This window comes from Pongo pygmaeus, chromosome X (genome assembly GCF_028885625.2).
Source record: "Pongo pygmaeus isolate AG05252 chromosome X, NHGRI_mPonPyg2-v2.0_pri, whole genome shotgun sequence".
Taxonomy (NCBI): Eukaryota; Metazoa; Chordata; class Mammalia; order Primates; family Hominidae; genus Pongo; species Pongo pygmaeus.
Genome location: NC_072396.2, coordinates 66,651,293 through 66,665,196, shown reverse-complemented (window position 1 = coordinate 66,665,196; position 13,904 = coordinate 66,651,293). Strand labels below are relative to the sequence as shown.

At 42.3% G+C, this 13,904-nt stretch overlaps 1 protein-coding gene across 15 annotated transcripts in view; it reads left to right on the top strand.

Moving 5' to 3' along the window:
* ARHGEF9 (Cdc42 guanine nucleotide exchange factor 9) overlaps positions 1-13,904 on the top strand; it is a 160,016-nt gene that overhangs the window by 117,941 nt on the left and 28,171 nt on the right. For 12 of the 15 annotated variants that reach the window (XM_054471702.2, XM_063660642.1, XM_063660645.1 and 9 more), the window contains 2 exons: positions 444-573; positions 8,569-8,700. In XM_054471702.2, coding sequence (XP_054327677.1) covers positions 444-573; positions 8,569-8,700 — 262 coding nt within the window. The remainder of the gene's footprint in view (positions 1-443; positions 574-8,568; positions 8,701-13,904) is intronic. The other 3 variants (XM_054471708.2, XM_063660643.1, XM_054471709.2) reach the window with 1 other exon arrangement.

The window sequence follows — 13,904 nt, the reverse complement described above, 5'->3', positions numbered from 1 at the left end:
TCTCTCCCAGATAAGCACAACAAAGAGGCGCAAAAGCAGTTTATGCCACTGATAAAGTCTCCCACCCTGAATCCTTAAAAACTCTTAGTCTGTAAGAAAGTGTGGCTCTGACCTACCTCGGCCAGCCGCTCCTCTCAGGTTTATTTAAAATCAACCTGTCCCTGTTGACTGAAAAGCCATCTTTCATGTTTCTCTCCTCTTTCTTTAATTCTTACACTACCCAACACTTCTATTTACATATCAGTGTACAAAACTTACTTGCATAGTCATTTTTGCTGAAACAAAAGATAGAAAATGTAGTCTTTAGGTGGTGTGGGTTCCCATCTGAAAATCAGGACTCTGTTACTAAGGAGGTAGAGGAGAGTGGATGTTAAGATTGGCACCTAGCACATTGGTTCTTTGGCACATTGGTTCATTCAACTTGCACTCTTTTGTTTTCACAGTGACTACAGGTATGTGGCAGCTGCTTTGGCTGTCATGAGAAATGTGACTCAGCAGATCAACGAACGCAAGCGACGTTTAGAGAATATTGACAAGATTGCTCAGTGGCAGGCTTCTGTCCTAGACTGGGAGGTAGGAAACTTACCAACCAGGGTATTGGGGAATCTGAATAGCTTGGCAAAAGCTTCCCATCTTAGCTAAGGATGGGTGAAGAGAAATTACATTTGAAGAGCAACAGTAAGGATTTAGATTAGACTCAAGGTAAAATTTCCTGCTAATGAGAAGTGTTGGATACTTGAATAACTTTCTAAGAAGATTGGAGAAATTTTTGTGATGATACCTCATTAAGAAATGAAAGGTTCGTTTCTTTAGGTATTGCCAGAGAACAATTGGGTTGACTCAGTAGCCTTTCAAAGCTCTTTCTGGATTTATGACCAACAGATTCACACTTAGATAAGAAGTAGTATATACTAATTTACTTCCAGACTCAGAATACGAGGTTGGTTCTCCTGTTCCCAACCATGCAGGACAGCCAACATACTTTTTTTTTTTTATCGGTGATATCACCTCACCCTGGCACATCTATTAGGTCTCTCTATTAGGCCTGTACACTATAGGCCACAACCATCATCCCTGCCAAAGCCACAGTTTTCACATCTGTTTTTAAAATAATCCCTGATTATTTCATTGTAGACAGCCATGACTTCTCTGAATTCTGAAAGACCTTCCCTTCCTAGATTCCCACCAAAAGTACCAGGAGTAATGACATTTCACATATGTCTTGCAGGCCCAGGTTGTGCAATCTGGTAGTCTGCTGGCTAAAATAACCAAGATGGGAGAGGCTGGACGTGCTACTAGGGAGGGATTAGCAATCTTAAGCCTTGTGGTCACAATATAGAGGTAGGGTCTGCTCCCTATTCCACTGACCTCAACTCAAGTGTCATTTTCAGTGATTAAGAGGTAGTATCTCTCTTAATACTTAAAGTATTTTAGCCCGTTCCAAGGGAACCAAGCATCATCCTCACAAACAGCTACTTAACCAAGGCCCAGAAAAAAGTCACCTTCCTTTTATTCTGCTACCTCTGTCCTACCTTAATGTAGATTGTTGAAAAAGACCACAATTCAGATCAGCTGACATCCTTTTGGGTTATATTTGAAGGATAATATTCCCATATAAGTAGAACAGCACTTTGATTTGCAGAGAAAGGAATTTGTCTAGATGAGGAGACTCTGATTCTCTTAAGCAGAAGCCAGCACTGGGCCAGACTTACTAGAAAATTGTGGGTCCTTTTTTCCTTGTGTTGGCCTTGCTTTGGCCATTTGCCTGATTAGAGGCAGAGAGCTGGACCAAATGACTTCTAGCAAGCCCATCAACTCTAAGACACTCTAAAATTAAGGTGGATTAGCTGGCCTTATTCTCTCTCGTTGGCAGGGTTTTTCGTAAGAGAAGGTGCCCAGCAGCAGTTGTCTTCCTATTCCCTGGAGCATCTCCCCAACTTCCCAATGCCTCGAAGACCTTCTGATTCCCCTGTGTGCTCTGGGACATCAGTCCTTGGAGCAGGAGCCATGGGGAACCAAAAATAGCATGAAATTACCTGGCCTACTCAGGGAGCTTCAGTAGCACCAAGCTCAATAACACTGAGCTATGATTTAAACACTCAGCATCTCAGAAGGAATTTCCTGCATGTTTGTCTGGATGGGGCCACAAAAACATAGTTCTAACAGTTTCTGCCTCCTTTGTTAGCCTGATTGATTGGTACTCTAATCTCATGTAAGCCCACACATAGCTTGTATGCTCCTGCTTGGTGAAGCCTTTCTTTATCTAAATTGACATCCTACTTCATTCAGGCTGCTATAACAAAATACCATAGACTGGGTGGCTTATAAACAACAGAAATTTATTTCTCATAATTGTGGAAGCTGGGAAGTCCAAGATCAAGGAACCAGTAGATTCAGTGCCTGGTGAGGGCCCTCTTCATAGACTGTTGTCTTCTCATTGTAACCTCACATGGCAGAAGGGATGAGAGAACTCTTTGGGGTCTCTTTTATGAATGCTATTCCCATTTAATTCATGACAGCCTCATTCTCATGACCATCATCCCCCAAGGCCTTACCTCCAAATACCATCACAGTAGAGATTATGTTTCAACATGTGAATTTTATGGGGATACAAACATTCAGCCTATAGCAATTTGTAAGAAGAAAAATTCTTCATGGTCTTCTTGTCAGACTGAGGTCACTGTGGAACTTGCCAGTTCCAGCGAAGTTGTCCTCTAGGAAGTCTTTTCTCTAGTAAAGCCTGATGGATATATTTCAGAGGCCAAGCCTAAAGTTTCTGTCATATTTGCCATACCTGTGTTAAAGACTTCTAGAATGTCAGAATCACCAAGGCTCTTAGAGGACTCCCCCTACAACCCTGATGATTCTTGTGTGTATACACATGCACATATGCACATATACACATACTCTCACACACTTACTCTCAAACACCTTGCAATGATGGTGGAAGACAAAGAAGCAGGCAGAGAGAGGCTTATTTCCTACCAAGGCCACACAGCAAGTCAGTGACAAAGCTGGAACTTGAATCTAGTCTCCTGATTCCTTGTGTGGTGTTGTTTTCAGTAAGGTACCACATATTCCTTCAACCTTCTGCCTCTCACAGCCCAATTGCTGTTCTTTGTGATATTGCAGTGACTTGCTTTTTGTATGTAGTAAAGAGTTTATATTTAAATAAGACAGTGAGACTACCTTGGGGAGGTCATCCAAATCCCAGTCAGGTGGTGGGTGAGTGCTGGGGAGTCTCCCTAAGAAAGCAGTGAGACATGGATACTCCATGGCTTGACGATGGTTAAGATTGGTGGCCCAATTTCACAGGTTCCCTGGTATAGGTTCTTTGTGCATTCCACCTGCCCAAGAAGTTGTCTAGGCAAGGAGAGACATTCTGCCAGATTGCCAAGGACTGCTGTGAACAGACCATGCAAATCAAGAAAAAGATGCCATATTTTGCTGTCTCTGCCACCCCCTTGTCTCCCAGATGTTTGAACAAACAGAGTGGCTGTCAAAAGCATCTGCATGATAATTTCAGCTTCATTTGTCAAATGAAAAAGAGGAGTCATAGGGGAAACCTTCAGAGCTTAATCTCCCTTGAAGAGGAATTTGGAGGGTAGCATGCAGGCAATTAGTGTCTGCTCAATAGATCAGAGTGTCTGGCTAGAGAGCAGGAAGCCTTGCATTATATCAAGGCCTGACCCTTCTCTTAGCTTATTCCGTGAACATTCTTGGTCTCTTTGCCCAACTCTGGTTATTATCCCTGCCCTCTACCATTCTATAGGGACTAGAGTTCCTGAAGTAACTCTCCTTTTACCCCACCCCCCAGGGCTCCTGAAAATCAAATGGATGAGTAAAAGTGTCAGTCATCTTTCTACTAATCAATACATTAGAGCAGTATGCGGGAGCAGCAGGGAGAATAATCTGTTCCCAGGGACTGCAGTTTCTGGGAAATTTCTATTTCTAATTTCTATGATGCTGAGGTTTGGTTGAGCTGTCACTTTGCCACGTTGCACACTCATTTAATCCACTTGAAAACAAGGGAAAGGTAACATATCCTGGATAGCTTCTTTTTAATCCTTTTTTTTTTTTTTTCTGGAGATTTGTAGCAGGAACTTAACATTGTAGCTCATGTTTGGGAGCTTGATTGTGTGTGGTTGTGATTTCCTCTTTGTGGCACCCCTCTCCTCCCAGCCTGGTTGTGTAATACCCAAGGACCTGTTCAGTTTACTATTTGATGATTGAATCCAAAGAATTTGGAGGAAACAAGAAAACCCAACATGATGAAGGCAGCAAAAGCATCTACTTAAAAGCTAAACTGGCTTGATGAGGCATACTCCTGGGACCAGAAGATCAAATATAGGGCTGGATGGATTTGTTACTCCTCTGCCTTCCTGTCAGTAGGCAGCACTGAAAATAAACTAGTTAAAAAGTATGGCATTCCCCTTGTCTTTTCCCTGGATCTGCTCAGATTACAGCCCCATATCAATTGGCCTATAATTAGAATGGGGTGAAATCAGGCAGAATGGGGTGAATTAGAATTAGAATGGGGTGAGGCCTCTTCTCTCGGGCTCTGACCCCAAGGAAGGAAGGTAGATAAGCTGGCAAGAAAGCTTTGGGTAGTTTTTGGTGGCCACTGTTCTTTCCACACCTGTTGATTTAGTTGTCAAACAGTATTTATTGAGTACTTAAATATCAAGTACTCTGTGTCAGACCTTATTCTAGGTTCTGCAAAGACATCAGTGAACATGACAAAGTTTCCACTCTCATTGATTTATATTCTAGTAGGGAAAAGAGGCAACAAACAAACATATATCATCAGGTAGATGGGCCTCTGAAGAAAAATAAAGTAGGATAACAGGTTAGGGAGTAATGGGGATACTACCTGAGGAAGTAACAGTTAAGAACAGACCTGAAGGAGAGGAAGGAGCAAACCATTTGGTTTTCTTGGGGCACAGAATTCTAGACAGAGGAGAAAACAAACACGAAGACCCTGAAATATAGGAGTGTGTGCTAAAGGAACAACACGGAAGCCAGTGTGCCCAGAGTAGAGTAAGTGAGTGAGTGGGAGCAAATGAAGTTAGGGAGGTGACTGGAGGTCAGATCCTGTCTTCATAAGACTGACTGTTAGTTTGAGTGAGAAGGAGGCCACTGGAGGGTTTTTGAGCAAATATGTGAAATTATGAGACTTATGTTTTGAGCATTTCCCCTCATATGCCAGGCCCTATGCTGGGCAATGAGGATATTGAGATCAATGAGATGTGGCCTTGAACATCTAGTGGGGACAAACATATTCCAGCAGAGGGAACAGTGTGAGCAAAATCCTGGAGGAAGTGAACAGATCCGAAGGCCCACAGTTGGGGATTTTTGGAAGGAGTTGTACTTTTGGGGGCAAGACAAAGAGATGTGTTATGTAAGTGGAGCAGAGGAAGCAAGGGTGAGATCTCTAAACAATGAGAGGGCTTTCTCCTTTCCATGAACTCATTTGATGCTCTCAAACAGCCATGTGAAGTGGGTCAAACAGGAACTGTTTTAATATTCCCACTCTACAAATGAGGAAACAGATGGCGAGAGTTTAAGCTAGTTTCTAACTTGAGAGTGAGCTGGTAGCAGCATTGGACTCAGAGCCCAGGTCTTTTGAGATTCTCACCTTAGAAATCTTCCATGGCATCTGGTTGTTCCCCTGGGTTGGCGACAGTGGGAGGAGATTGGGTGGGGGCCATCATTCTAAAGTGGTTTGGTGGATAAGAGCATAGGCTTTGGAGGGCTTCTGACCTAGGTTCTGCCCCTTTGGGCAAATTACTTCCAATTTCTTTGACCTTGGTTTTGGGGTAATAACAAAACATCACTTACTGGGTTGCTATATTACTAGGAGACAGGATAGGTATGGAAACTGGGGCACACAGTAATAGTCAAGAAAATAAGTATCACTTATGTTGAGCTTATAGTGTGATGTGTACCTTCTAGGCACTTTATATGTTTTAATTTAAATAATCCTCACAACACCCAAATGAAGTTAGTACTGTTATTATCCCCATGTTAATGATGAGGCAACTGAGTTATAGAGAGACTACGTGTGTTGCTCAAGGTTAGTCAGCTTGGTGAGCATAGAGGAGGAGTATTTTAATCTTTTTTCTATTTGATGGAGTTACATGTTGCAAGTAATTAAAATATAATTGATGCTGGGCACCATGGCTAACATCTGTAATTCCAGCACTTTGGGAGGCTGAGGTGGGTGGATCGCTTGAGGTCAGGAGTTTGAGACCAGCCTGGCCAACATAGCAAAACATTGTCTCTACTAAAAATATAAAAATTAGCTGGGCATGGTGTCACACACATGCCTGTAATGCCAGCTGCTTGGGAGGCTGAGACACAAGTATCGCTTGAGGCCAGGAGGCAGAGTTTGCAGTGAGCCGAGATCGTGCCACTGTACTCCAGCCTGGGCAACAGAGGGAGACTCTGTCTCAAAAAAAAAAAAAAAAATTTAGAATCGAGATGCCCCTGGCTGGTGGAGTGGATGGACCAGATAATACTGGGTAGCCCTGCTGGTTGTATCATCCACATTTAGTAAATTGTATATTTAAAAGTCATTCTGACCATCTTCTTATGGCATTGGCTCTCTTTTATGGCTTTATTGGACTTCATACATATTCAAAGTGGACTGTAGCACCTCTCTCAGCTTCCCATCCCTCCAGCAGGAAATCGCTGTACTGCTCCCTAACCCTGGTGGCTTTCTTTCCCAGTATCAGGCCTCCAGAGGTTCTGTGCTAGTATGTCAGCCCCTCTAGAAGGAGTGTTTACCTAGTTCCTAGATAATATTGAGGCTAAGTCTGGAGCCTAGAGTTGAAGCACTATTTCTAAGCTTTTTTTCAGCGGGGGAGAGGGGGTTCTATTATTAGAAAATAATTCTACTGAGTTCCCCCTTTCCTTCCCATCCTTTAGACTGGGGGAATAAAATGGCATGCTCGAATACACCATTTCTAGATGCCCCACTCTCTGGCCTACTACCCTGCCTGATTTGTTATTGCCTCTGATTATTTCTGGGAGGTATAAAGGTCTCCATCTCTAACCTTGCCTTGAAGCTTTTGGGTGTAAAGCTGAGATCTTAGCATCAAGGTATCAGCACTGAGACCATGAAGATCATCCTCATACTACATCTGGGAAAACTGACACCTAGAGAGAGAGGAAGGAATGGGTTCTCCAATGCCTTTTTGGCCTAAAGACAGTATAATGTAGTACAAGGAGTGAGCATACTCTATGGATCCCCAGAGGTTGGAGTTGGGTCATGGACCTGTAGCTAACTAATTGGGCAACTTTGGCTTATCACTTGATCTTTTTGTACCTCTAACTGTAAAATGGGAACAAGAATATCTACTTCCCAGGGCTATTGCGAGGCTCAGATAAGATAGATTGAAAATATCTGGTGCACTGTCTGACCCATATACGTGCTCAGGAAATATTAATTCTTCTGTGTCTTGGGGCACTACTCTTTGTCCGTATCTTCACATAGGCCCTGGAATACTCACCCCTGTGCCCACAACTTCGGTGTTGGTTTGCCTTGTGTTTCATGAGTTTTGAGCATACCTGCATTCATCTCCTCCATGAAGACATAAGCTCCTTGAGGACAGGGGCCAGCCAGGTCTACCTTGACATCTGACACACACCCGCAACGTACTTCTGACCTATCAGAGTTGCCATAAAGAAGGAGTAGGACTTGGAAACTCTATAAAATTGAATTAGCTAGGACTTAGGTGTCTTGGTGCCTATTTGTGTCAGACTCTTTGTAGCAAGGAGGAGAAGTAGTTCTAGGCTTTCTGGATAACAGACCAAGGAATCATGTGGCAGTTAAGTTTCTTATTCAATCAGTAGATTTTAGTGAACTGAGAGGAGAAGGAAAAACAATTATAAGAGGGGAGTGGGTTCTTTTTCTCTCCCTCTGTTATCATCTTCCTTCTTGTCCTCCCCTGTTTCCTTCTACTCATGTGGGAAGCAGTGAGATTAAGGCCTGTTCTTCAAGTATTAGAAAGAGACTGAGGGACCAGAGCAGGGATTGAGAGACTGGGACAGAAAAAGAGATTTATAGAGAAGAGAGATGGAGAAATATATATATATATATATATGTGTGTGTGCGTGTGTGTATGTGTATATGTGTGTGTGTATATATGTGTGTGTGTGTGCATATATATATATATATAAAACATCTCTCTCTCTTTCTCCACACACATATATATGTGTGTATGTAGAGAGAGAGAGAGAGAGAGAGAGAGAGAGGCAGACACAGAGAGAGACAGACAGACAGAGAACTTATAGGACCAGAGGGTAACTGGCGTAGAAAAGCTGTAGCAGTCCCAGGTGGCGGGGCACATTTGGCCTTGGGGTGAATAAGAAAATGGGTCTTCCTAGCTCACAGAGCTGTAAAGCTTTTTGAGGAGTCCCAGGAGTCCCTCTCTCCCTCTGTCTCTACCAGGGCCTTTCTGGCCTCTTCCTGTCCCAGTCTATGCCCAGCCTTGGGTGCCTCCAGGCAGGTGATGGTGCCATCCTTCTGCCTGGCTGCCTCTCATCATCACATGTCCTTCCCAGGGCGAGGACATCCTAGACAGGAGCTCGGAGCTGATCTACACTGGGGAGATGGCCTGGATCTACCAGCCCTACGGCCGCAACCAGCAGCGGGTCTTCTTCCTGTTTGACCACCAGATGGTCCTCTGCAAGAAGGTAACCCTGCCCCCTTCTTCCCTGAGGGAGATGGGTACCTAACAGGGTACCGGACCCTCCTCTTCATCATCCCCAGGCTCCCAACAAAGTGGGCAAATACTGATGGGGGGAAAACAGACAGGAGATTGTCAGCAATTCTGTATCAGGAGCACTAATGTGGCATGAATGTCACAGGCAGGGTTGGCTTGTGGGCAGTGAAAAACTCTGAAGTCGGTGCATTTTGTCTTGGTATTTTTTTTACCCTTTGCCCTAATGACCCTGGGGTGCTCCTTCTCACTTTCTTCTACCCAGAGCTGCTGGTCTGCACCATTTGTAAAAAATATTGAAATATGTCTATCTTAGTTGGTAAATAGTAGTTTCCCTGAGCACTTTTCCTCATTTCCACTCTAATGGCTCTGGCCATGTGGCCCCTCTCTGCCCTGGAAACCAACAAGGAGCCTGCTACTTTTGCCCTGACAGGTAGGTACCTTTGTGATATAGCAATTTTTTCCATGCCTCTACCTATTTTCTATACAAGGTGCACTGGTTCCCCACAACCCCCAACCGTGCTCTTCTCCACTCTTCCTTTGTAATCCATTTGAGGAGAGGTCTTACTCTTGTCACTGACTCCTGGATAACTCTGTGAATGTTGATTTCTAGGACTCTTCTCCTTGGTGAGGCTGGGAAGGGTAGCATATGTTCTAAGCGTCACCCCTCCTTATGGGATACTCTTCCCCCTACTTCCTCACTAATAGTAGAGAGTTCAGACCAGTTTTGGCTCCAGGGGCTAAGTGGGAAGAATTGGGGACCAGGGAAAGTAAAACTGGAAGAAGAAACCAGAATGCTTAGAGTGACTTTACAAATTCACCATCCTACCCTTGGCTCTTTTGCCATCATCCAGTCCCTTTGTCCTCTCCTTCACCCAGTAGTGAATGCCTCTGAAGAGGAGTGCTGAGTCACAAAACACCAGAGTAAATAGTGTTATATTTTTCTGGGCTGGAACATGAACCACACAGTTGTTTTAAGCCCCCTGTCCTCTGTGTGTGTATGTGTGTGCCATATCTTGTATTGAATCTTTATCCATTTGCTTTGACAGTGGATTGAGGGGAAAAACACTGAGCTTAGGTTCAGACTGCCTCAGTATTTGGTGATAAGCTCTGAATGTCCACTCTGGAACCAATAGCCAGTCAGTTAATGGGGATAATAACTTACCTCAGTGTGGAGCTGACCCTCAAACAGAGAACTTTTATGAATCTGAAACTCAGCCAAACACTAATGCTTCTTTTTAGCTCCCCCAACTCTTCTCAGGACTTTCATACAATCAGGAGGTAGGATTTTTGAGGGTTAATTTAGGCAGCCATGGAAATTCTCAGCATATCAGCCATGTCACCAACACTAATGTGCCTGTTCTTCCCACTAAGGTGTTTACACTCAGAACAAGTAGCCATAGAGACAGCAAACAAATAGGAACCTGGCTTATTTTATAGTTCTACACCCCCTAGGCCCTGTTAATTTTGGCATCTGTTAGCCAAGGCTGGGATTACTTTAACTAAAATGTGAAACTAGGCTCTAGAAAGCAGTGGCTATAAGAGATAGACCAGGATCCAGAACATAAAACAGTGAGTCAGAAGCCAGGAATAAAGGGGAAGAAACAAGATAAACAATGGGTTTAACTTGGAACTCAACGGGCAGTGGAAGACCAAGATGGAGTAATGAACCAAGTCTAAGCCAGATAGTGAGAGCCAATGATTAGGAAGAAACTAGAAGTCAAGTCAGGGCTGGGGATTCAAACCAGCCAAGCTGGCAGGGTGGGGGAAGCATATAACAGGGATGGTGAAAACAAGAGAAACCTCGAAGCAGTCATAGCTTCCCACAGAAGGGAGCTTTCTTGTTTTTACAAGAACCATAGGCTTTCTTCCTAAGACACAGCCAGCCTAGAGTCTGGGGTATAAAGGCTACTAACTCCATATACCTGGGTGTTCTTGACACTGGCTTCCCACAACACGAACAGTTATAGCCTAATTGTTCAAAGGCCATTAAAACTACCTGATGTTTGTTTTGAAGATTTCCATTTGTTATCTACAATAAGACTTTCCATTCAACAAGTAGGAATAAACTTTTGAAAAATGGTCATAGGGCCAAGAGAAGGTATGCAAAGAGACAAGGTATTTTGTCTACTGGGTTGTTTAGGGACCTTTTGCCATTACTACAAAAGACTCTCTTCTTGAGATAGAGCTGGGAGGAATGGACTAGGCTCTCTGGAGGTGAAAATTCGTTTGACAAAGAGAATCCATGGAGGAAAGGAAGGGAATGTCTGGACTGGGCCAAGGTGAGTGAGGCTGTCACCTTACTCACCTCAGGCACATAATTTAAATGGATATCCGAAAGTTCAGTAATCCTTTTTGCCAGGAAGAAAGGAGGTGAGTATGCTAAATAATGAAATATGGCCACATTAAGCTTTCTGATGATCTCATTTTTAAAAAGGAGAAAACAAAGACCCCTAGCAAGTGGCTAAATAATATATAATATTTTACATATGATATAATATTTAACAGGGGTGACAAAATAGTTTCATGAATCCTAGAATGAGTCAAAATCAGTTTTTAAAAATGCTTAATTTTAATTACTTTTAAAGCTATGTTCAAATGAAGAAAAAAGAAGTGATAGTCTGACAACCCCCTGTTTGAGGCAGATGGTTTACTGATAACAGGGGAATATAAATTCCTTCTCTATCAAGGAAAAGAAGGCATAAACTTGTTTCAAAGGGAATTGAAGCCCAAAGGATCTGAGGTTGTAATAGAGTACTTTGCTGCTCTGAATTCTTTCATGCTGTAGATATTGAGCCCCTCTTCTGTGCCAACCAGCTCTACTTTCATAGGGATTCTAGTCTAACAGAACTTAAGTATGATGTTATTTAAAAATATATACATCCCAGGGCACTGAAATAATTCTAAGATGTCCCAAGTGGAATTGCTGTAGGTCATCTTGACAGAATTATGGGTTCCAGGAGATCTGTGAGAAGACAATAGATACGAAAATGTACCAGTTTTCAAAGCAGAAAATAATATGTTCTAGAAAGTAGAAATGAACAATAAAATATTAATGAACTAGCATTTATGGAGTGCTTCTATGATTCTGTTCTAAGAACTTTACACTTATTAACTCAATTTAATCCTCACAACAAACCTATGAAGTAGGTACTATTATTATATTATTTCCATGTTAAGGATATGTAAAGTGAGACCTAGATAAGTTATATAATTTTCCCAAGGTGAAATAGCTAATGAGTGATAGAGCCAGGAATTAAATTCAGATAAGCTGGCTCCAGATTCCACATTGGTAATATTTATGTCATTATTACCATTGAGCTTGTCAAAATTCTGTACTTGATTATTAAACAGCCTGTGAACATTTAGAAAGAGATACAGTGGCCACAGGGGTCATGTTTGGCTTTCTGAGAACAAGTCATATCCCATAAAACTCAGTTTCTATTTTGCCAGTAACTTAATTAGTTGATAGGAGGATTGCACAGGACAGAGAGTATCCTCCTGCATTTCAGATTTTCCCATGGTTTCCTTGCAGACAGAAGTCATATGGAGTGATAGATAAAACATAAAGTTTGTAATCAGACAATTCTGGGCTCAAATCCTGATTTCAACACTCGCTAACTATATGATTTCAAGCAAGTGACTTTTTGCTTCTTGTACCTCCATTATATCAATTGTGAATGGTGAGGATAACTATTCTACAGGATTGTCATGAAGATTAAATGGAATCAATGCATATAAAATGCCTGATAGAGTGCCTGGTACTCATTAATCTCGTCTTACCCAACCTCCAACAAAGAAATAGACAGCCTTATAAAGTGGTGAGGTCCCCATCACTAGATGTACCCAAATATGGGCTAGATTATTATGTGCCAAAGATAGTATAGTAAACATTGGAACACTGATCTCTCTCCATGAGCATGTGGCCTCACCACTAAGTTCTCATCCAACTGTTAAGATTCCCTTAATTCCCAGTCAATTATGCAACAATGTGCCTGTTTTGTACATTGGGAATTGGGATTGACTAATCCACTCAGAACAGCTTAAACAACTTATGCAGCTTGTAGCTTGTTTCAGAGAGAGAGAGAGAGAAAAGGAGAGCAAGAGAGTATGTGTGCATGTGTGAAGGTACCTTTAAAATGGCAATTATAGTATGTGGGAAAGTCACCAGTGGCTTCTAATTATGTGACCCCTTCTTTAATTTTTGCTGTCACCACTCTTTTAACTTTTCTTCCAAAAAATCCAGATAAGACTCTGTTCTCTTTCTTCATATTATCTATACTTGTCAGTCTCTGCTCCTCTGTGTTTCATTGCATTTTTATTTTAGTTTTTGATGTGTTTTATTATTTTCTTCCTGATATAATTATTTGAGAAATTAGTTTGATGCTTTGAGGGGATTTTTTCTCTTTGACTATTTACTGTGGAAAGGAGCAGATCCCCTTTTCCTGCACCCTCTGTCCTATCGTGCCAGTCTGGCCATGTTCTGTTGTCCCTTGTGTCATAACCGTTCTTTTATTCCTGTTGCTTTCACCATATTCAAGGGGATCAGAACTAAACAGCGTGTAATGATGTTGGGCAGAAGACTTCTGTTCAGGGAATTTTCTGCATTTGGACAATTTCTTCTTGCACTGAAGGGTCAGACTTGGAGGATGAGCTGTTTGGGACAGCTTATAAATCCAATAATAGCAACAGAAATGGGGCTGGAGCAGAAAGAAGGGGATTTGAAACCAGAACTCCTGGGTACTTAACTTTACTCTGTCTCTTACTAACTTTTCTAACCATTGGCCAGTTCTTTAACTTTGTCCTTATTTTCCTCAGTGTCAAATCAGGCTGATGATAGAAGTCATCTCAAGAGGCTTTGGGAGGAAACCACCTGAGGTAGTGGGGAGCAGTGGAGTATAGGGTTAAGAGCATGGGTGCTAGGGCCAGACTAGAGGGCAATCTCCTTTCTCCCATGAGCTATATGACCTTGGGCAAACTTTTTGTGCTTATAATTATGCCCTTGTTTGCAAAATGAGAATGACAATGTATCTACAAGGAAGGGAGGTTGTCAGGGTTAAATGAGACAATGCAGATGTAGTTCCTGGCACGTAGGAAGTACTTAGTGAATGTTAGCTATTAATACTATTACTATATATGCAGTGTTACTAATAATTCATTCAGTACTTTTTTATTTAG